Source organism: Dromiciops gliroides, chromosome 4 (genome assembly GCF_019393635.1).
Source record: "Dromiciops gliroides isolate mDroGli1 chromosome 4, mDroGli1.pri, whole genome shotgun sequence".
NCBI lineage: Eukaryota > Metazoa > Chordata > Mammalia > Microbiotheria > Microbiotheriidae > Dromiciops > Dromiciops gliroides.
Window position 1 is genome coordinate 216,607,745 of NC_057864.1, and position 23,416 is coordinate 216,631,160.

Below are 23,416 nucleotides of genomic sequence, written 5' to 3' on the forward strand. Positions count from 1 at the left end.
ATTGTTGAAATCTGATTTCTAAACCATTCTAATATCATCTATGTCAATTTAATGAGTGAATTCATCCTGTTCACATTTATGGTTATGACTGCTGTGTATTTCCTCCATTCTATTATCTTTTTCTTATCCTTCTCTTTTTTAATTTCACCTTTTTAAGATTCTATTTTGCTTCCAACTGATACCTGGCTTAATCTATTCACCCTCTTCTTCTCCTTCTTTCAATTAGCCTTTTTCCCTCCTATTTCATTTTACATAAGATGGATTTCTGTATCCAGTAGTGTGTTTATATGCATTCTTTCCTTTACCCAGTTCAGCTGAGAGTGATGTTCAAGTGTTATCTGCTCTGCCCCCAAAACCCATCTCCATACTCCCTGCCTTTGTTGAACAAACTTCCACAGGTAGTTGGTGAACCAAAGTCTTCCTGACTCTAAGTCCAGCTCCCTGCCTACTTACATAATATTGTTAACAGTGTTCTCAAAAGAGCTTTAGATAAGTTACTTCTCCAGCAGTAACTAGACATAGTTGATTCTCATTAAGGATGGTTTTTTTTTCCTTTTCTTCTTAAAAAACATCTACAGGGGCAGCTAGGTGGTGCAGTGGATAGAGCACTGGCCCCAGAGTCAGGAGGACCTGAGTTCAGATCCAGCCTCAGACACTTAACACTTACTAGCTGTGTGACCCTGGGCAAGTCACTTAACCCCCAATTGCCTCACAAAAACAAAACAAAAAAAAACATTTAGAGATTTTCACTCCAAATAAAGGAAGAGAGCTTTAAATTATTTATTCATTACAATTATCTTTATCAAAAAACTACTCTTGCTTCATTGAGCATTCTTATAAGATTAAGCTATCCACAAAGGCACTACTAGTATAATAACAAGAGCTATATAGCAGTTCTGAAAAATTAAATGCAGGAGAATAGGGAAGCTTTGGGTTTTTTCCCTAATATTCGGTTGATACGATTATTGACCTATTAATATCTTCAGTCTAAATTGCTTTAGACTTTCTTATGGATCCCTTGGGAAAATGAACCAGGCATAAAACAAAACAGCTTGAGATTTGAGAGTTTTTTAGTTGAAATGAATTAGGCTGAAATAATACTTCCTGAAGGCTTTATCCTTTTTAATCTACATATCAGAATGTGGAATGCATAATCCCTCATAAATATATTACTGCCATAAAAGAAGGGATCTCAGAGTCACACAATCCTATTGGAAACATAATGGCCTCTGGCAGAAAGGCAGAGAGAATACTTGCTGAGTCTCTGAGCAGAGAGGGGCAATTCCACTCACAAGTGCTATAATTAACATAGGAGAAGACAATCCCTTTGCTATAATTCAAATGGAATGCAAACAACTACATAGATAATACACTAGAATGCATAAATTGAGCATGAGTTCCACATTTGTAGTAGTTATCTGAAAATAGCATGGATTAAGGCATAGACACAGGTCAAAATGAGGAATTTGGCTTCCTGGAAAATCGGATCATTCTCCAATTGAAGTCTGAGAAACCCTGACTTCTGGATCTATCACTTCATCTTTTTTTTTTTTTTTTTTAAGTGAGGCAATTGGGGTTAAGTGACTTGCCCAGGGTCACACAGCTAGTAAGTGTTAAGTGTCTGAGGCCGGATTTGAACTCAGGTACTCCTGACTCCAGGGCCGGTACTCTATCCACTGTGCCACCTAGCTGCCCCTATCACTTCATCTTAATATAAGCTCTGCTAATCTAAAAACCCTAGCACTAGATACTAAATTTGTCCTGGTCATTAGGCTAGGTGTTTTCCTGGTTCAGAAAACTGACATAGTTATTCTTTGTTCCATTGGTTTACTACTGCCCACCATCCCTGGGTGCACTGGCACAAAACCTATAACTGTTTCTATCAGGAAATTTTACCAATACCATCTAGTCATTATGCATCCTTTATAAAGGAGTGGTTTATTCACAAGAGACCAAGGTATTTAAATGTGTATGACATACAAATTTAAGGTAATTACAAAAAATGAAAAGACAAGTGGACATAAAGTAAATTAAAGCTAGACTGTATAGCTAATATTCTTTGGCCTGGATTGATTCACACTCGATTCATCCTGTTATCATCAGAAATGGCCTTTTTTGCTCCACTGGGCCCCTTAGGCTACAAGTTCAGGTCTGTGAAACTCATTTTCCCTCTGTATACTCATGTTTTGATAACTCTATAGGCTCTCTCATCTAATCAAGAAGCCTCCAAACCACTGGCAAGCTTTTGGTGTTAAAATAAATTTAGAAATCACCCCCAAAGTTCACAAAAAGACATTGATTTTCAAGCAGGTGACTCAAATACATTTTTGATGAAGAGTATGCAAAAGAAAAAAAAAAGATAACTAAGAGGTCAGGAAGGGTATTTGTATTGTATTATTTGTGTGCTCCTAATAAGTGACCGCTTCCATGCAATTACAAGAACTACAAAAGCCTGGAGTAAGAGAGAACAGTTTTTTAAGTAATTGGGGTGTGTGTGTGTGTGTGTGTGAGTAATCATAGCAACACATTAAACCAGCTAGTAAGATTTATATGAAGAATAGCAATCTATGTGGGGCATCCTCTAACTAATAAAAATTGAACATTGTATAAAAGCTGTGCAAAAAAAGGTTCCAGTGGTATAGCATCTTTCTCACACTGGAACAAGGGAGAAAGGAAGAAAGTGGAGAATATTACCTAGAGAGCAAAGGTGAAAGAAATAAAATATTGACACAACAATGTTCCCAACATCTCCACTCCACTCCAACAAATAACTGAACATCGCTTAATTTGCTAAGATATGTTGCATATAATGTTATAGGATACCAGAATTAAGAACTGGGAGAGACAAGAGAGACCATATTCCAACCAATACAGGTACTTTTGCAACCACACCTACTCCAACCTACAGTCATTGCTGCTGGAAGGTTATGAGAATCTACGACATATCATAAATCATATGTCAATCTACCGCCATGACTGCACTAGAGTACAAAGGTCTTTCCTTAGATCTTTGTCACAAAAAGTATCTATCTGAAAACAAAAGCAAGCATCATCTATTAGGGATATACTAGATTTTCCAATAAGTAAATGAGTAAAGCAAGGAGACCTACTCTCTTTGTTATTTGATAAGGTTCTAGAAAATCTAGTAATAAGAAGGCAAGAAAGAAAGGAGATAAAACCATCCTCTAATGATGAAATAAGGTTATTTAGAAGATCTTAAGGAAACAGCAAAAATACTTGACACAATAAAAAGCTTCAGTAATATTATAAGCTACAAAATAATCAACAACCATTCTGTGGGAATAAAAAAGCAATAAGGAAAAGGGTCATCTCATTCTAAATAGCTACAAAATGCATTAAACACTGGGAAGTCAATCGATCAATCAAAGCCCATAAAATATTTGTATACCTTCAATTACAAATTACTCCTTAAGTAAACAAAACCCAACTTAAATGTTTGGAGAAATATACAATGCTCATGGCTGGGCCATGCCAATATAACAAAAATGACAATACTATCACAAGTAATTTATAGTTTAAAACAGCTCCAAAATTTCATTAAGGAAAAGAAAAGATCTAGAATACCAAGAGAAATAATGAAAAGAGACAGGGAGAAAGAAGGATTAGGACTGCCAGACCTCAAATTATTTTATAAATGAGCAGTCATAAAAAAAAATTAATATTGGTTAAAAAAGAGAAATATATGAAAGCAATAGACTAAAAAAGTGCATTCAAAAATGGTGAAACTCGGGGCAGCTAGGTGGAGCAGTGGATAGAGCACCAGCCCTGGATTCAGGAGGACCTGAGTTCAAATACAGCCTCAGCCCCTTGATGCTAGCTGTGTGACTCTGGGCAAGTCACTTAACCCCAATTGCCACACACACACACACACACACAAATGGTGAAACTCACTAACAGTGTTTAATAAACTGCAAAAAATAAACTACTTAGAAAAGAATGCCATTTAACTTTGTAAGACACTACTAGGAAAATTGAAATATTAAAAATCATACTATTAAAATTTAGAAGAGGAACAGATCATGTAAGTTTCAGAGCTATGAGTAGCTATGAGTAGGGGATTTCTTAACCAAACAAAGAAGAGAAGCAATTACAAAAGAAAAAATGCATAATTTTAGTTACATGAAACTGAAAGGCTTCTATAAAAACAAAATTAATGCAAATAGAATAAAAAGGAAATCATCAAATGAGAACGAAATGTTTCTCAAATAGGGTTTCATAGCCAAGATATATAAACTAAAAGCCTCTCCCAAATGTTCAAAGGATATGAACAAACATTTCCCCAAAGAATTGTAAACTATGAACAACCATAGTAAATGCTCCAAATCCCTAATATTAAGAGAAGTGGAAATCAAAACAACCCAGAAGATTCATAATTGGAAACCAGATGAAACAAGATGAGAATGGTAAATGTTGAGAGGGATTAAGAGAAGATAGTTGTGAGGATTGGAGAGCCCATCATGGGGAGAAGTTTCAGAGGCAGACAGAGTAAATAGTGATAGATCTACATCCTCTAATTTCACAATGTTGCATCATGTAGTGGATCATCATTTAAAGTACTTAGTATCATGACAACTTGGATATAAATTCTAACTGAGATACTTACTAGCTCTATGTGCCTACACAAGTTACTTAATGTGTCAGCACTCTAGTTTTCTTATTTGTAAAGTGGAAGGAAAAGTTAACAATTAGGACTCTTCAGCATGGAATGGGATACATCAGGAAGTGGCTTATTTGGGGTATTTTTCAATCTTAAACATGTAGTTTTATCCCAAAACTTCAAGTAGATAAAGAGTGGCATAAATCTGGGACTGCAAAAGCCCTTTGAGACTAGAACCAGGACAGCTCTATTCTAAATAAAATGAAAAGCCAAAAACTCTCAGGTGAAGAAGGGGAGTAAGAGAAAATGTCTATATCCAATTTGGACTTTCTTTCTAGCAAGATGGGAGAGACTGAGAATACTTCTGTAAGACTGAAGGTTAGTATATTTTTGAACACACTCATTAATAGAAGGGGTTAATCCACAGAGACACATGATGTCAATTACAAAGAAATAACATTTATCTACAAAGAAAAGAAGTAGATAGATAGATAGATTTCACACCAATCCTTAAATAAAAAAAAAAACTAATTCAAAAGAATTATCGCACTGCAAACACTAATGAAAAGTCTGCAGGTATTAATGAAGTCCTAGTTCAAAGATCCCAGATAAATATTCAGCTAATGACAGTGTGACAAATATAATTTCGATCTAGCTAGCTAGCTAGCTAGCTATATGTAATATACTATATGACTCAGGATTGAGTTTGATATTAGTCACAACTTTTTAGTTAACAACAGCCAACATGTTGGTATTCTAAATATTTAAAAATCAAATTCTACCTCCAAACTATTCATCTACCCATCCTTCTCGTAACTCCTTGATGGCTGTAGAAAATGACCTTAAGATCTTTAAATTTAAAAAATGATTATAATGCCCCTAGTGAAAACTGTATTTCTATTTTCCAAATACAAATAAAAATGTTAACATATGGACAAGACCTGCAGGAGATTTTTCTGTAGAAAGAATGTTTCAGGGGCAGCTAGATGGTACAGTACCAGCCCTGGATTCAGGAGAACCTGAGTTCAAATCTGGCCTTAGATACTTGACACTTCCTAGCTGTGTGACCCTGGGCAAGTCACTTAACCCTCATTACCCACCCACCCACCCCCAAAATTGAATGTTTGGGGCAGCTAGATAACACAGTGGATAGAGCACCAGCCCTGGAGTCAGGAGGACCTGAGTTCAAATCCAGGCTGAAACACTTGACAGACACTAGCTGTGTGACCTGGGGTAAATCACTTAATCCCAACATCCTCACCAGGGTCTTTGCCCCAAGGAAGACATCAATAAGAAGGGAGTCCCATTTACTCCAAAATATTTAAAGCAGCATTTTTTGTGACAGCTAAAAATTAGAAGGAAAATAGATGCCTATCAATTGAGGTGTACCTAAATAAATGATGCTACATGAGTATAATGGAATATCAATGTGCTTATAAGAAATCATGTACTTCATGAATACAAAGAAACATGGAAAGATCCATATGAACTGATGCATATGGAAGCTAAGCTCAAAAACAAAGACATATTAACTATCAAGCAATCAACAAACATTTATTATTATTAAAAATCCACTATTTCCCAGTCACTATGCTAAGCTCTAGGAATATAAGAAAAAATAAAAGACAATGCCTACCATCAAGGAGCTGAGTGTGTAATGTGGGAGACAACATGTAAAAATATATATATATTTTAAAAAATTAAATTCAGGATAAAGATTATTGTTGCTGTTGAGTCATTCAATTGTGCCTGAATCTTCATGATCCATGTACCATAGCACATCAGGCACTTCTATCTTTCACTATCTGTCTCATCTTCTGCTGTCCCCTTTTCTTTTGCCTTCAATCTTTCCCAATATCATGATCTTTCCAATGAGTCCCATATTCTCACTATGTGGCCAAAGTATTTAAACTTCAGCTTCAGTATTTGACTTTCCAGTAAATAATCTGCATTGACGTGGGGGGGGGGGGGGGGGGGGGGCGGGGGAGGAAGAGAAGAGAAGAGGAGGGCAGGGCAATGAGGGTTATTTGACTTGCCCAGGGTCACACAGCTAGGAAGTATCGAGTGTCTGAGACTAGATCTGAATTAACATCCTCCTGAATCCAGGGCCGGTACTTTATCCAATGAGCCACCTAGCACCCCACACCCCATTGACTTCTTTAATTATTTATTGATTTAATCTCACTGATGTCCAAGGGACCCTCAAAAGTCTTCTCCAGCACCACAATTCAAAAGCACTGACTCTGCAGTGTTCACCTTTCCTTATCGTCCATCTCTCAAAACCATACACTGCCACTGGAAAAATCAAAGCTTTTACTACATGGCCCTTTGTTAGTAAGGTGATTTCTCTGCTTTTTGGTATGCTCGCCAGATTCACCTTAGCTTACCTTCCAAATTGCAAGCATTTTTAAATTTTCTGGCTGCGGTCACCATCTGCAGTGATCTTTGAGCTCAAGAATATATAATCTGACACTGCTTCCAATTCTTCTCCCTGGGAAGATAGAAGCAGTGGCCAAGATCTTTACTTTTTTGATATTTCACTTCAAGTCAGTTTGTACACTCTGTTCTTTCACCTTAATCAAGAGGCTACTTAATCCTCTTCAGTTCCTGCCATCAGAGTGGTATTATCTGCACATCTTATATTATTGATATTTCTCCTGACAATCTTAATTCTGGCTTTTGATTCATCCAGCCCAGCATTTCACATGATATATTTTGCATACTTTGCATACATACTAAATAAGTTAGGTGACAATATACAGGCTTCTTGTACTCCTTTTCCAATTTTAAACCAATCAGTTGTTCCATGTTAGGCTCTATTGCTTCTTGGCCCACATACAGCTTCCTCAGTAGGCAACTAAGATCTGGTACTCCCATTTCGTTGAGGACTTGCCACATTTTGTTGTGTTCCACAGTCAAAAAGCTTTCGTGTAATCAATGAAGCAGAAGTAGATGTTTTTCTGGAACTCCCTCGCTATCTCCATAATCCAACAAATGTTGGCAATTTGTTTTCTAGTTCCTCTGTCACTTTTGGAAACCAGCCTGCTCTTTTGCTAATTCTATTGCTAAAACCTAACTTGCAGAATCTTAAGTATAACCTTGCTGGAGTATGAAATGACCACAATTCTTCAGTAATTCCTTGGCATTGCCCTTTTTTAGGTTAGGAATGTAAAATGATTCTTTCCAATCCAGTGGCCACTGTTGAGGTTTCCAAATTTGCTGGAATATTTAGTGCAACACTTTAGCATCATCACCTTTTCAGATTTTAAATAACTCAGCTGGAATTCGGTCACCTTCACTAACCTTATCATTAGCAATGCTTCCAAAGGCCCACTTGACTTCATTCTCTCTGGATCTAGATCAGTAACCACACCACAGTAGTTATCAGTCAAATTATGATCTTTCTTTTTTTTTTTGGTAGGGCAATGGGCATAAACTGACTTGCCCAGGGTCACACAGCTAGTAAGTGTTAAGTGCCTTAGGCCGGATTTGAACTCAGGTACTCCTGAATCCAGAGCCAATGCTTTATCCTCTGCCCCATCTAGTTGCCCCAAATTATGATCTTTCTCGTAAGGTTCTTTGGGCATTCTTGCTGCCTCTTCTAGATCTTTTCTGCTTCCGTTAAGGCTCTCCCATTTTTGTCTTTTATCTTGACAATCTTTGCATGAAACTTTCCCTTGATATCTCTAATTTTATTGAAGAGATTTTGTCTTTCTCATACTGTTGTTTTCTTCTATTTCTTTGCATTGCTCTTTTAAGAAAACCTTATCTTTCCTTGCTATTCTCCAGAATTCTACATTCAGTTGGGCATATCTTTTCCTTTCTCCTTCCCTTTCTTTCTTTCTTCAGCTATTTGTAAAGCCTCATCAGACAGCCATTTTGCTTTTTTGCTCTTCTTTTTCTTTGGAATATTTTTGGTAGCTGTCTCCTGTATAATATTGAACCTTTGTCCATAGTCCCTCAGGCACTCTACCAAATATAATCCCTTAAATCTATTTATCACCTCCACTTATATGAAGTATCCACAAGTATCATATGGGCTGTTATTTAGGTCATACCTATATGGTCTGGTGATATTCTCTACTCTCTTCAATTTAAGTCTGAATTTTGCATTAAGAAGCTCATGATCTGAGCCACAGTCAGCTCCAGGTCTTGTTTAAGTGACTGCATAAAGATTCTCTACCTTTGGTTACAAAGCATATAATCAATATTCGACTCTGACCATGTGATGATGTCCATATGTAGAGTTGCCATTTGAGTTGCTGAAAAAGTGTTTGTTATGACCAGTGAACTATCATGACAAAACTCTGTTATTATCTGCCCTGCTTCATTTGAAGGCTAAATCTGCCTCTTATTCCAAGGATCTTTTGATTTCCAATCCCCTATGATGAATGGGACATCGTCTTTTGGTGGTTTTTCTAGAAGATGTTGTAGGTCTTCACAGAATGGATCCACTTAGGCCTCTTTGGCATCAGTGATAGAGCACAGACTTGTATTACTGTGATGCTGAATGGTTTGCCTTGCATTCAAACAGATATCATTCTGTCATTTTTGAGATGATATCCCAGTGCTTCTCTTCTCACCCTTTTATTGACTATAATAGCTACTCCATTTCTTCTAAAGGATTCTTGCCCACAGTAGTATATGTAAGTGATCACCTGAATTAAATCTACCCACTGAAACCCATTTAAATTCATTGACACCCCAGATGTTGATGTTTAATCTTTCCATCTCCAATTTGACCACATCCAGCCTACATTGATTCAAAAATCACGAAGACACTAGTATTAAGAGAAGATGAGGAAGGCTTCCAATACAAGATGGGTTTTTAGTTGGTACTTAAAGAAAGAAAGGGAAGACAGTAATTGGAGCTGTAATGACTGGAATGTCGGTACTTGCCGGAGAGTTACTATATGAAAGCTCCTCCATGAGGAGAAGGTGTCTGAGGGAAAGCCATGAGGCTTTCCTTGATGTCAGGAAGTGACGTTTGCTTGTGGGTACTGTCAATCAAGGCTACCAGCCAATTAGCTTGGAGATGTGTGTGCGAGTGGACGGGACCAGTTTCACAGGAGGCTGGTGGGAAGATTATGAGGATTCCCTGGAGGATGGAGCTAAAATGCATGCTCCCTGAGATTGACAGATGTAGGCATCTAGGCCTCTTTCTCCCTCTTTACCAAATTCTTATTCTCCTTAATAAATGCTTAAAAGTCTAAACTCTTGTTAAAGGTTATAATTTATTGGCGACCACTCATTGGATATTTTAGACAGACTAGCTAGAATTTTAGCCCCTTACAGAGCAAAGGAGGGAGATCACTCCAGGAATGAAGAACAGCCAAAGAAAATAGCAAGAGTCGTGCCATAGTGTCTTGTATGTGATGGGAATTAAGGTATTAGAACACTGGAAAGTTAGGAAGGAGCTAGGTTATGAAAGGTGCTGAATGCCAAACAGAGAATTTTACGTTTGATTCTTGAGAAAATATGGAGCTGTTAGAATTTACTGAATGGGAATGACATAGTCAGACTTGTACTTTAGGAAAAATCACCTTAATTGACTGGATGGGAGGATGGATTGACATGAAGAGAGACCCACCAAAAAGAGACCAGAGGTGAGGACAGAAAGGCCTATACTAGAATGATGGCAGTGTCAGATAAGAGAAGGGGCATACTGCAAAGGGGACATCGGATGTGTAGTTGAAGATGACTTCTAGGTTGTGAATGAGAGAAACTGGGAGGACAGTGTCACCCTCTAGAGTAATGGAGAAGATAAGATTGGAAGATATTTTAGGGATAAAGATAATGATTTCAGTTTTGGACATGGTGAATTTAAGATTTCTATTGGGACATAGAGTTCAAAATGTTTGAAAGGCAGTAGGAGATGCAAGACAGGAGATGAGCAGAGAGTTTGGCACAACTACACCAATGTAAATGGAAAGAACAACACCACACCAAAAAATCAAAAGTAAATGTGGGGGGCAGCTAGGTGGTGCAGTGGGTAAAGCACCGGCCCTGGATTCAGGAGTACCTGAGTTCAAATCTGGCCTCAGACACTTCATACTGACTAGCTGTGTGATGCTGGGCAAGTCACTTAACCCTCATTGCCCCGCAAAAAAAAAAAAAAAAAAAAAAAAAAAAAAAAAAGTAAATATGACAGAGTTGTAAAGATTAATCATAAATTGCATAGAGAGAAATTAGAAGATAGTCCTAACCTACCCCTTCATGGAGGTAGGTGGTCCACTGGTGTTAAACACTGCACATTTTGGGGGGATTTTTCAATATATCAATCAATTATGCTCACTTTTTGTTCCTATCTTTAAAAAAAAATTATTTGTCATAAGGGACACCTCCCTGAGAGAGAAAATAGAAGAAAAAATTGGGTGACATGAGAAAGATGATAGCAATAAAAAGAGTAGGGAATTCAGTTTGCAGGCCTACTTAAAGCTCACCAACCTTGTTGAAGACCCAGATTTCTCCATTCACTGTGGGCCTTGGTACACCATGTCCATTGTAGTGGAAGAGAACCCGTTCTTCCTTGGCATTTCGGCGCAGGGATGTGCAAAGCTTCTTGACTTCATCCACTGTTGGATCAAGACTTTGTTTGTAGCGGGCCTGTTGCAATAAAAGAAATTTTAAAGTTATAATGCATCCCAAACTACATATACTATTCTATAAAACTAAGAATTCTTTGATGTGGGCCATAGCTTTCTCTAGCAAGAAACTAAATAAACAAGACTATCATTCTTTTTTTATCATTATCATTGCTTATGTGATAAGTTTCTTTATTTTTCCCAATCTTAATATTTTATTTTTTCCAATTACATGTAAAGACAGTTTTCAACATTTGTTTTTATAAGTTTTTGTGTTCAAATTTGTCCCTCCCCTGTCCCAAGACAGAAAGCAATCTGATATAAGTTATATATGTATAATCACATTAAATGTATTTCTACATTAGTCATGTTATGAAAGAATTCAAAAGGGAAAAGAATCAAAAAAGAAAACAAGAACAAAAGTAGAAATAGTATGGTTCATGGTAATGTTTTACACATTTGCACATGTATAACCTAGACTGATTGCTTACAACTTTGGGATGGGGGGGAGGGTAGGAAAGAAGGGAAGGAAAGAGGAATAGAATTTGGAACTCAAAACTTTAAATAAATGAATGAATAAGGAATAGTATGGCTCAATCTGCATTCAGATTCCACAGTTTTTTTGTTGTTGTTTTTTCCTGGATGTGGAGAGCATTTTCCATCATGAGTCCTTTGGAATTGTCTTGGATCACTGTATTTCTGAGAAGAACTGAGTCTATCACAGTTGATCATCTCACAATGTTGCTGTTACTGTGTACAATGTTCTGGTTCAGCTTATTTCACTCAGCATCAAAAACTATTATTCTTCCCAACAGTCTTTCATGCCACACTCAAGTCAAAAAGCGATGGCATTTAATTACATACTAAATACTTTTATATTTAAAGTAAAAATGACAAAAAATCTGTAATAATCATTTGTTGGATTCATCCCTTGTCTTTCTACAGATGGAAGTTGGAAATATATTAGCATAAATGCAGCTGGATCCAGTTAAACAATGTAATAGTTACAGAGGTAAGAAGAGAAATTAAGCATTATGGAAGACTTTGCAGAGAGAGCCTACTATCTAAAACTCATGATCCTTATGAGGATTTTCAAGATCAGTAATGATGGCAATTAGTATTGTGACAATAAATTAACTCATATATTTCTTAGACATGTTCAATGTAGGAATTTGTTTTAGTTAGCTATGTATATTGGGGGAGATGGAGGCAATGTGGAAAAATTGAAGAGAACACCAAAGTTTTGGTTAAAGGCCCTGCATTCAAAACCAAGCTCTTGTGATCTTGAACAAGTCACTTCCCTAGTTCTTATTTTTCCCATCTATAAAGATGTGTGAGTTCAGTTAGAGGAACTCTAGGTCCTTTGAATCCCAGCTCTAAATCTAGGATCCTATGATCTTATTTTAGACATGACTAAGACAAAATTTATATCCTCAAGGAGTTTGTATATATCTGGTAAGGGCTAGGTAGTAATTTTTAAATGAAAGAATATAAATACTATAAATACCAGTATGAACTTAAGTGCTATTGTGGGGCTGGGGAGACCACAGAACGAGACAAAAGAAGAATCATGTCTAATTGGGGCATAATCATATCTGATGTTAGAGGAGCTTTTTAAAACCCTTGAATAAGTTAGTACTAGCTAAAAATGGAAAATGTCAGAGATAGGACGCCAACTCAAATTGTATTGCACTTAAGTTATTAGATTACTCCATGAACCAGAATCCAAAAGCTAAGGCATAAGTAATACATATGCTAAGGAGTTCATTATCAAAGTCACTTTTAGCATTACCACTAACATATTTTAAAGTCTAGTTCCCACCACAGAAGTCCCACCAACAGTTCCCCTAGAATCACAAGGTAGGTTGTCTTCAACTCCTCACTATTTCTCATCCTTTCATATCTAAACTGCCAACTGCAGTTTTCTTTTATAATAAACATTTTAATTTAAAGTTTTGAGTCGCCGTGCTCCACAACTGAGAAATGGTCAAAGGATATGAACTGGCAGTTTTCAGATGAAGTAATCAAAGTTATCTATTGCCATATTTTAAAAAATGCTCTAAATCACTATTGATTAGAGAAATGCAAATTAAAACAACTCTGAGGTACCACCTGACACCTATCTGATTAGCTAATATGACCAAAAAAGGAAAACAATAAATGTTGGAGAAGCTGTGGAAAAAGTAGAACACTAATGCACTGTTGGTGGAGTTGTGAACTGATCCAAGCATTCTGGAGAGCAATTTGGAACTATGCTCAAAGGGCTATAAAACTGTGCATACCCTTTGTCTCAGAAATACCACTATTAGGTCTATATCCCAAAGAGATCATAAAAAAGGGAAAAGGACCCTCATGTACAAAAAATTATTTCTAGCTGCTCTTTTTGTGGTAGCAAAGAATTGAGAGGATCCCCATCAATTGGGGAATGGCTAAACAAGTTGTGGTACATGAATGTAATGGAATATTATTGTGCTGTAAGAAGCAATAAGCAGGCAGATTTCAGAAAAAACCTGGAAAGACTTACATGAATTGATGCTGAGTGAAATGAGAACCAGTAGAACATTGTACACAGTATTAACAACATTGTGAGATGATCAACTGTGATAGACTTAGCTCTTCTCAGCAACACAATGATCCCAGACAATTCCAAAGGACTTATGATGGAAAATGTTCTCCACATCCAGAAATATGAACTATGGAATCTGGATGCAGATAGAATCATACAGGTTCTACTTTTTTGTTTTCTTTTTTGAGGTTTTTCTCTTTGGTTTTGATTCTCCTTTCACATGATTAATGAAGACATATGTTTAATGTGATTGTACATATATAACCTGTATCAGTTTGTTTGCTGTCTTGGGGAAGGGGGAGGGAAGGGAGGGAGAAAAAACTAGAAATCTGACAAAACTATCTTTACATGTAAGTAATCATAAAAATACTTTCATGATTAAATTAAAAAAGATTCTACCTCTTACATGGGGGAAAAAGTTTTGAGTTCCGAATTTTGTCCCTTCCTCCTCTCTCACTCCCCCCAGGACCAAGTAATTAGATATGTTATACATGTGCAATTATGTAAAACATTACCATATCAATCACTTTTTATAAGGAAACTTGGATTTAAAAAAAATGAAAGAAAGTGAAAAATAGCATGCTTCAGTCTATGTTCATCAATCATATCAATCAGTTCTTTCTTTGGAGGTGGATAGTATGCTTCATCATTAGCCCTTTGGGATTGTTTTGGATCATTGTATTGCTGAGAATACTTAAGTCATTCACGATTCTTCAACAAACAATATTGCTGTCACTGTGCACAACCTTCTCCTGGTTCAACTGCCCCTTTTTTAAACATCTCTCAAATAAGCTCCCTTCTCTCCTTTGATCCTGCCACTACCCTAGAGGCAGGCCTGCATCACTTTATGCCTGATTTATTGCAATAAACTGCTGGTGATTCTGCTTGCCTCCATTCTTTCCTCACTCCAATCACTCCTCCATTCACCTCCTAAAGAGTTTTTCTTAAAGCACAGGTGCAATCATGTCACTCCAACCCTCCACTCAATAAACTTCAGTGACTCCCGATCACCTCTGTGATGAAATACAAAATCTGCTGTTTGTGTTCATAATTTAGTCCGTTGCCCCTTTAAGTCTTCTTACATCCCATTCTTCTCATGTACTGTTTGATCCAGGGACACTGACCTCCTTGCTGTTACTCAAACAAGATACACCATCTCTTGCTGGTGGGCATTTTCATTGGCTGTCCCTCATTCCTTGAATGCTCTCCTTCCTCATCTCTGCCTCCTGGGTTCCCTGGCTTCCTTCAAGTCCCAGCTCAAATCTCAGCTTCTGCATGAAGTGTTTCCTAATCCCTCAATTCCAGTGCCTTATCTATTAATTATTTCCTACTTATCCTGTAATGTGTTTAAACATAGTTGTTTTGTAATTTTTTCTCTCCCAATAGATTGTGACTTCCTCAGGGGCAAGGATTTTCTTGGCCTTTCATTGTATCTCCAACACATAACCCAGTGCTTGGCACACAGTAAGTGCTTAATAAATGCTGAGAGATTAACAAATTCAATAAAGGGCAGAAAATGTCAAGATAAATATACTCTTTTAAAAAAAAAGTAAATATACTCAGACAAATCCATTAACCATGGAAATAATGAACGCAATCTTAGGGTTCATACTGCTACATATTTGTGTTGTAATGTACAAATAGAAGAAATTTACTTTTATAGAGGTTAATATATACATAAATGAGATGCTTATCTGTACATACTATATAAAATCAATAAGCATTTATCAAATACCATGTGACACACACTGTACTAGGCACAAGAGATACACAAATTAAAACAAACAAAAAAATCCCTGCTCTCATTTGTGTGTGACGAGACAAAGGTAGTAGTAGATACTAGAAGAGAAAGACCTAGACATATAAAAAATGCAACCAGTTCCATCAAAACATCAAATGATAAAAGATGAATATTATTCATCCTACAACTGTCAAAACTACTTTAGGAAAGTTAGGATTTTTCTTCCTTCACGCTCCCTCAGAATAAATCGGCTGTTACTTGTGTACTCATTTCTTGGAGTTCCTCTTTCAGTTAAACATCATCTTTTAGTGGCATTCTTGGCTCTTAAGGCAGCCCATTCTTCCCTTGGCCATCTCATCATTTTGGTTCATTTGTTTTTGTTTTTTAACTACATGAGCCTGAATTTGCCTTTGTAAAAGGCTTGCTACTAATATACCCCCCTCTGAAGTCAGACAAAATAAAAGCAACTAACTCTTTTTCGTTTTTTCAAATATTTGAAGTTAGCTATCATGGAGTCTTTTCTTCTTTGTTTCCTGATAAACATTCATGGTTCTTTTTACCTGATCCTCACCTGGCTTGGACTCTAGGCAATTCAACATTCTGATTGTCCTCATTTAAATTTTTGTGGGCCTCTCAAGGTTCTTCCTAACCAATAGTACCCAGAAATAATAAATACTCCAGATAACAGCCTGAACAAAAGAGATCAAGACTTCCCTACTTCTCTCTTAATAGGGCCTGCAGTTCACTAAAACAACAGACCTTAATGAAGAATAGGGGGAAATTATACTGGCTCTGGAATTAGAAAATCTGGGTTCAAATCCTACCTCTGGTGTTTATTACTTGTATGACTTAGGGCATCCTATGTTTCAGTTTCCTCAGCAATAAAATGAAAGAGTGAACTAGATAGTTTCTGAAGTCCCTTCAAGTTCTAAATCTATATATCAATGGATTTCATGGGAGTGTTATATAATGCAAGTTACAGACACAAAAGAAGAACAGGAAAACTGCATTTTAACATGCAGCTTCTAACTCTTCATTTTCAGGTTCCAAATTGATGTGAACCTGGCTATTTTTTTTTTTGAAGCAACTCAAACTGATATATAATTCCTCATTCTGTGCAGTTAATAATATTATTAATAATATAATATTGCATATATATGGTGCATATACATATATATGCACAAAATACTAAGAAGGTGGTAAATCTTAAAGCATTTTACAACATGCCACATTTATATTAGAAGTTTCCAAAAATGGCATTTATTACTGGAATACACATTTAAGGGGAAAGGCCTTTGTGACTTTCCTCTATATTCTTTTTTTTTTTTTTTGCGGGGCAATGGGGGGTTAAGTGACTTGCCCAGGCTCACACAGCTAGTAAGTGTCAAGTGTCTGAGGCTGGATTTGAACTCAGGTACTCCTGAATCCAAGGCGGATGCTTTATCCACTGCGCCACCTAGCTGCCCCCCTCTATACTCTTACTAAATAACTCATCCTCCCCAAAACAATTCTTCATGAAGCCAGAAACCTAAACTCATTTCATAGGTTTTGAGTCATGAAACATAAAAAACATAAACATTCATCATAATACCCATCTGGAAGCCTTTTTTACATGTCAAATTAAAAGGTATATTTTTTGAAGAGAAACTCAGAAAGCAGGCCCTTCTGCTTGCCAAGGCAAATGTGCATTTTGATTCTATCCCCTCATGGCTTCACAAGCATCTTCAATATCCTCTCTTTTTCTGTCATCTTCAACCTCCTCCTATCTATTGGTTCCTTTCCTATTTCCTTCAAATATAACCAATCACAATTTAAAAAAAAAGAAAAAGAAAATCAAAATAGCAGATACAGAATGACATGTTAATACCACAGATGATGGAACCTAAATTCTGAGAACTAGATACTCAGGAATATGACAGAAAGATAACTGAATTTTAAAAGCCTATAAAGCATTTAGGCAAGCACAATGAATTAAATGTTTTCTAGTAGTTATGAGAGATTAGCATTAAATACTTATCTAGCCACACTTACTCTCTATTGCCACATACTTAACACTACACTTGTAAGGTATTTGAACAAGGTTAGAGGTCAATGGTTATAGAATATAGCAAAGCTAAACTGGTAATTCAAATACTAAAACCATGACTTCTTTGGGGGGCAGGTGGGGGGCAATGAGGGTTAAGTGACTTGCCCAGGGTCATAGAGCTAGGAAGTGTCAAGTGTCCGATGCCGGATTTGAACTCAAGTCCGCCTGAATCCAGGGCCGGTGCTTTATCTACTGCACCACCTAGCTGCCCCCTAAAACCATGACTTCATTTGGAAGTACAGAAGGCCAAGAATATCAAAGGAACTAAGAAAGTACCAGATCTTAAACTATATAAATAAGGCAGTAATCATAAAAATTATCTGGTACTGGCTAAGAAACAGAGAGTTAAATCAGTGGAACAGAGTAGACATTCTTCATAACAAACATTTAAAAGGAATGAAATATAAACAAATTAGAATATATGTAGGAGAGTATTCAAAAAAAAGTGAAAAGGATGAATTAAGAGAACCTTGGAAAACTTGGAAATGAAGAATGAAGGAAGTAGAGCTAGGAAAACAATTTATACACCAGAAAGGTGAATGTAAAGACAAATAACTTTGAAAGACTTAAGGATTCTATCAATTGTGGAGAATCAATTATGGATGGACCAGACCAACAAACTCCTGACAGGGATGTGGTGGACTCAGTGTGCTGAATGAGACATATCATCTTTGGAGAAGACCAGGAAATTTATTTCCTTGATTATGCATATTCATTACAAGGTTTGTGTTTTCCTTCGCCCAGTAGGACAATTGAATTTTTGTTCATTGAAAAACATTAATACAAAAATAAACAGGAAAGAAAATAAATAGTCCAGTAAATGAACCAACTCATCAAACATTATCTTACGGTATATGCAATATTCAATCCCTACAGTAGCCATCATCTCTGCAAATAAGGGAAGTACATTTTCTGAATTCTTCACCATGCTGATGTTTGGTTTTTATAATTACATACAGTCTACAGCTACCATAAGGAAAATGAACCAGAAATGCTCCAGAGTCTGGAAAAATATACCCAATTAGAAGGAATGAAGCATTTTGACTGGTTAGTAATCACTATGAGAGACAAGCCACTTAAGCAGAAGTTGACAAGTTTCTCCCAGAGAGCATGACTAAGAGAATTGATGGAAGTTGCACATAGGCTGACTGGGCTTGATATAATGAAAACTTCCTAATGAGGATAGATGACCAAAATAGAATACACTCCCTGGAAGACAGAAGGCTCAAACTCATGAAAGGTCTTCAAATAACAGGTGACCATTTTTACGGTGTGTTTTAGACTAGATTCATATTCAGGTAAGGGTAAGACTATAGAGCCCCTATGGTACCTTCCAAGACCATGACACAGTGAATTTAGTAATTATTAAGAGTACAGCAAGGCAGAGGGTCTGCAACAAATGCTTAGAACAATATGCAAGGATTGATGAAAGGACATTTTCAGATTTCATCATCATCACTCTAATAATTTACACAGCTATGAAATTTTATTATTTACATGGTGTTTCTGTCATGAAAACCCTATGAGATAGTGAGTAAAAGTATATATTGATATGTAGGTTTTACAAATAAGGAACCAAGATGTCAGCATCTTAATTTGCGATGAATCACACAGCTAGTAGATAATATATCTGCAATTCAAACCAAGATCTTCTGACTAATGTTTGATTAGTTGTGATATACTTTGATAGAATAAATTGATAATAATAATTCTAAGTGGTTCAGTGGATAGGGTTGAACTTTGTATATAGACAGACCTAAGTTCAAATTCCATTCTAGACACTTACTAGCTTTATAATCTTGAGGAAGTCTATTAACCTCCCAGTCTCAGTTTCATCATCTGTAAAATTTAATATCACCTACATCACAGGATCAAATGAGTTAACATATGTAAAGCATTTTACAATCCTAAAAGCACTACAAAAATGTCAACTATTATTATTGAGGTCACAGAGCTACTTAAGTATGACAGACAGACAGACAGACAGACAGACAGATAGATAGATAGATATGATTATAACAAGTAGAATATAAAGTACAAATTCAATGGAATTTAGTAAATTTTAAGTGCTACAGAAAAGCATGCAATATCACTAAGAGGCAAAGCGACTAGATGCATGATTTCAAAATGAGAGAGATATAGGAGATATAGTGAAATATATGACATGATCCTATTCCTAAAGGAGATGACAAAGACAAAGGACATACATTTATGAAAAACTTACTAAAAATAATTGAATTAACTGGAATATAAAGCAGCAGTACCCAATACATATTTGAATAAAGTTTGTTATATATAATAAACATACAATCCTCCTTGCCAAGGAAAAGACTTGATAATTAAGGGCAATGCGGTTTTTGAATACAGGTTCTTCTGTTTTCTTCACTCAAAACCTCTTGATGTCATCTGCCAATTTCTCTGCTTTTCGCCTAGTCTCTGAAATTTGCATTTTGATTTGACTTCACAAGCATCTGAAATATCCTCTCTTTTTCTCTCATCTTCAACCTCCTCCTATCTATTGGTTCCTTTCCTATTGCCTTCAAATATAACCAAAAACATCCCCATTCTCAAATATGTGACCCTAGAATCTTTTCAAACTATCTTCCAACATATGACTCCTCTCTCGCAGTCACTGACTTAATAGTAGATGCTTAGTAAATACTTGTGGGCATGATTTTCTGAGCCAGACTCCTAGAAAAGCTATCTACACAGTGCCTCTGCTTTCTTTCCTCTCATTCAGTCCTCAACCTTTTGCAATACTGCTTCCAACCTCATTATTTAACTGGACTGTTTTTCCAGAGCTGCCAATGATCTATTAATCATCCATTTGGATGCAGTTCTTGATCCACATACTTCTCAATGGATCTGAGGCATTTGACAATGCCAACTATCCTCTCCTCCTGAAAACTCTTGCCTCTGTTTTGTGATTTTTTTGAGGAGTATGAAAGTGAGTTGGGTGGGATTCTATATTTGCTCTAGTTTCTCTGCCTATGGGACCAATCCTTTTCAGGTTCCTATGCTGGCTCATAATCCAAATCAGGTCTCTAAACTATGGGTGTTCGTAGTTCAATTAAAAGCCCTCTTCTCTTCCTAGTATTCTCTTTATTAACTTCATCAGCTCCAATGGCTTTAACTATTAGCTTTATGCAGATGAATCCCAAATCTAAATGTCCAGTTTCCAAAAGGCCAATGGCCTGTTAGACATTTCAAGCTGGATATGTTGGAGAAATGGTAACCTCAATATATCTAAAACTGAACTCATCAATTTTGTCCAAAAATCTAAATGAAAAATATGATCCAAAGAAGCATGGAAAGATTGACACGAATTGCTGTAGAATGAAGTAAGAAGAAGTACAATAAGTCTACAGAATGACGACAATAATGTAAATGGAAAGAACAAACGGAAAACAATTAAAAGTAAATGTTGCAGACTTAGAAAAAACAAGCATGATTCCAAAGAAGATAAATGGGAAGATACTCTCATCAAACTCCCTTAAAGAGTTAGGGAGATATATGGGTGTGGTACACTGTAAATATTTTCAGGGTTTTTTTTTGTGATTGATCCATTTTTCTTCTCCATGTCTTTAAAAATATTCTTTATTGTAGAGGGGGAGGAAGAAAAATATATTGACAGAAATTCTAGTGATAAAAATTTTAAAGCAAAAATAATTCAATAATATTCATTTTTAAATACACACTTAATCCAGAGGTCAAGTATACACACATTGGCAGTCATATACCTCAAAGAAGTTATTAACAAAAAGGCTCTATATACATGAAAATAGATTATGAGCACTTTTATTGTAGCAAAAGACTTGAAACAATTGGTGCCATCAATTGGGGAATATTTAAATTATGATAGGTGAATGGAATGGAATATTAATGATATTTAATAGATGGATAGAAAGAAACATGAAAAGTCCAAAGGGAAGCAAACTGAAATAGGAAGCACAAAGAAAACAACATACACTATGATAACCACATTGTAAATGTTAAGAAAGGCAAGTATAGGGGCAGCTAGGTGGCCCAGTGGATAGAGCACTGGCCCTGGAGTCAGGAGGACCTGAGTTCAAACCGGCCTCATACACTTTACACTTACTAGCTCTGTGACCCTAGGCAAGTCACAACCCCAATTGCCTCACCAAAAAAAAAAGCAAGCATAAAATAAGTGAAAATGAAAAACTGATAAACCTTTAGCAAACAACTGAAAATAACAGGAAAAAAATCAATAAAATAGCAAATGAGCAAAGTGAAATCACATCAAAGCCAGAAGAAATTAAAAGAATGATAAGAACATATTATACAGGTATATAACAACAAAACTGAGAACATAAAAGAAATAGAGGAATACTTTCAAAAATACAAAATACTCAAACTATCAGAAGACCAGACAGAGATTTTATATAAAATAATCTCAGAAAAGGGTATAAAGGAACTACCGTGGGGGGGTGGGGGGTTGGTTGCCGGCGGGAATCAGGGTCCTGATGGATTCACAGGGGAATTCTATCAAATTTTAAAGAAGAATTAGTATCAATACTTCACAAATTATTATGAAAAATTGAAAAATAAAGCACCCTTACTAATATAATTTTATGAGACAAAAATAGTTCTAATATCTAAATCAGAGAAAGAAAAACAAGAAAAATGATATGTCACTATCATTAATAAATACTGACATAAAATTTCTCAAAAAAATCCTAGCAAGCAAAATCCAACAACTTATTGAAGAAATTATTCATTAGGACCAAGGGGGAATTTATGCCAGGGATGCAATGGTTATTCAACATTAGGAAAACATGCAACACAAATAATCATAATATATAAAACTACATTGTCTCCAAACTTGGGGGGGGGGGCAGCTAGATGGTGCAGTGGATAGAGCACCAGCCCTGGATTCAGGAGTACCTGAGTTCAAATCCAGTCTCAGACACTTAACACTTACTAGCTGTGTGACCCTGGGCAAGTCACTTAACCCCAATTGCCTCACTAAAAAAAAACCAAACAAACTTGTAGGAAAAGCCTTGACAAAGTATAACACTCATTAATGCTAAAAACTCTACAAAGTGTAGGCACTGAGGGACCTCTTTTTGATATTATAAGGAGCATTTTATAAAGGAAGTTATCATATGTAATAGGAATATACTAGAACCTTTTCAATTAAATGAGAGTGAAGCATGGATAACCACTCTCCTCACTATTATTTTATATAGTTCTGGAAATAGTAGCAATAGCTAATGACAAAATGGTATGTTTGGATAAATATAGGGAATAGTTTTAACAGACTTGCAAGCCATAAACTAAACCTTCAAAAATCAAAATCATTTATATAAAGTAATGTGTAATTATACTAATAACAAAGTACAAGAAGCATCAATAGGAATGAAAATCCCATTCCAAATAACTAAAAAATGCATAAAATTTCAGGGGATCAACCTACGAAAGCACACAAAAGACTTGTACAAATTTAATTACCAAGTGTTCCTTAAAGATATAAAGAATTTAAGTTGCTGGAAGAATATAGTCCTATAGCTAGACCTTGGCTAAAGAGAGGTTCTAGTGCCAATATAAAAATAATGACAATGCTTCAAAGTTAATTTAAACATTTACTGTGATACTAATCAAAATGCCAAGGGGAAACTTTATAGAAAATAAAATAATAACAAAATTCATTTGGAAAAACAAAAGATACAGAATATGACAGGAAAGGATAAAAGGAAATAGGGATGAAAGGGGGATAAAATTTCCGGACCTCAAAGAATATTATAAAGCAATAGTCATAAAAACCACCTGATACAGGTTAAAAAAATAGATATAGATCAAT

The 23,416-nt window shown here is 36.0% G+C and overlaps 1 protein-coding gene across 3 annotated transcripts in view; it reads right to left on the minus strand.

Annotated features, from left to right (window-relative positions):
• The window catches only part of RPTOR (regulatory associated protein of MTOR complex 1), a 505,620-nt gene that overhangs the window by 331,251 nt on the left and 150,953 nt on the right, over positions 1-23,416 (minus strand). For all 3 annotated transcript variants that reach the window (XM_044002818.1, XM_044002819.1, XM_044002817.1), the window contains exon 4: positions 11,066-11,224. In XM_044002818.1, the coding sequence (XP_043858753.1) occupies positions 11,066-11,224 (159 nt within the window). The remainder of the gene's footprint in view (positions 1-11,065; positions 11,225-23,416) is intronic.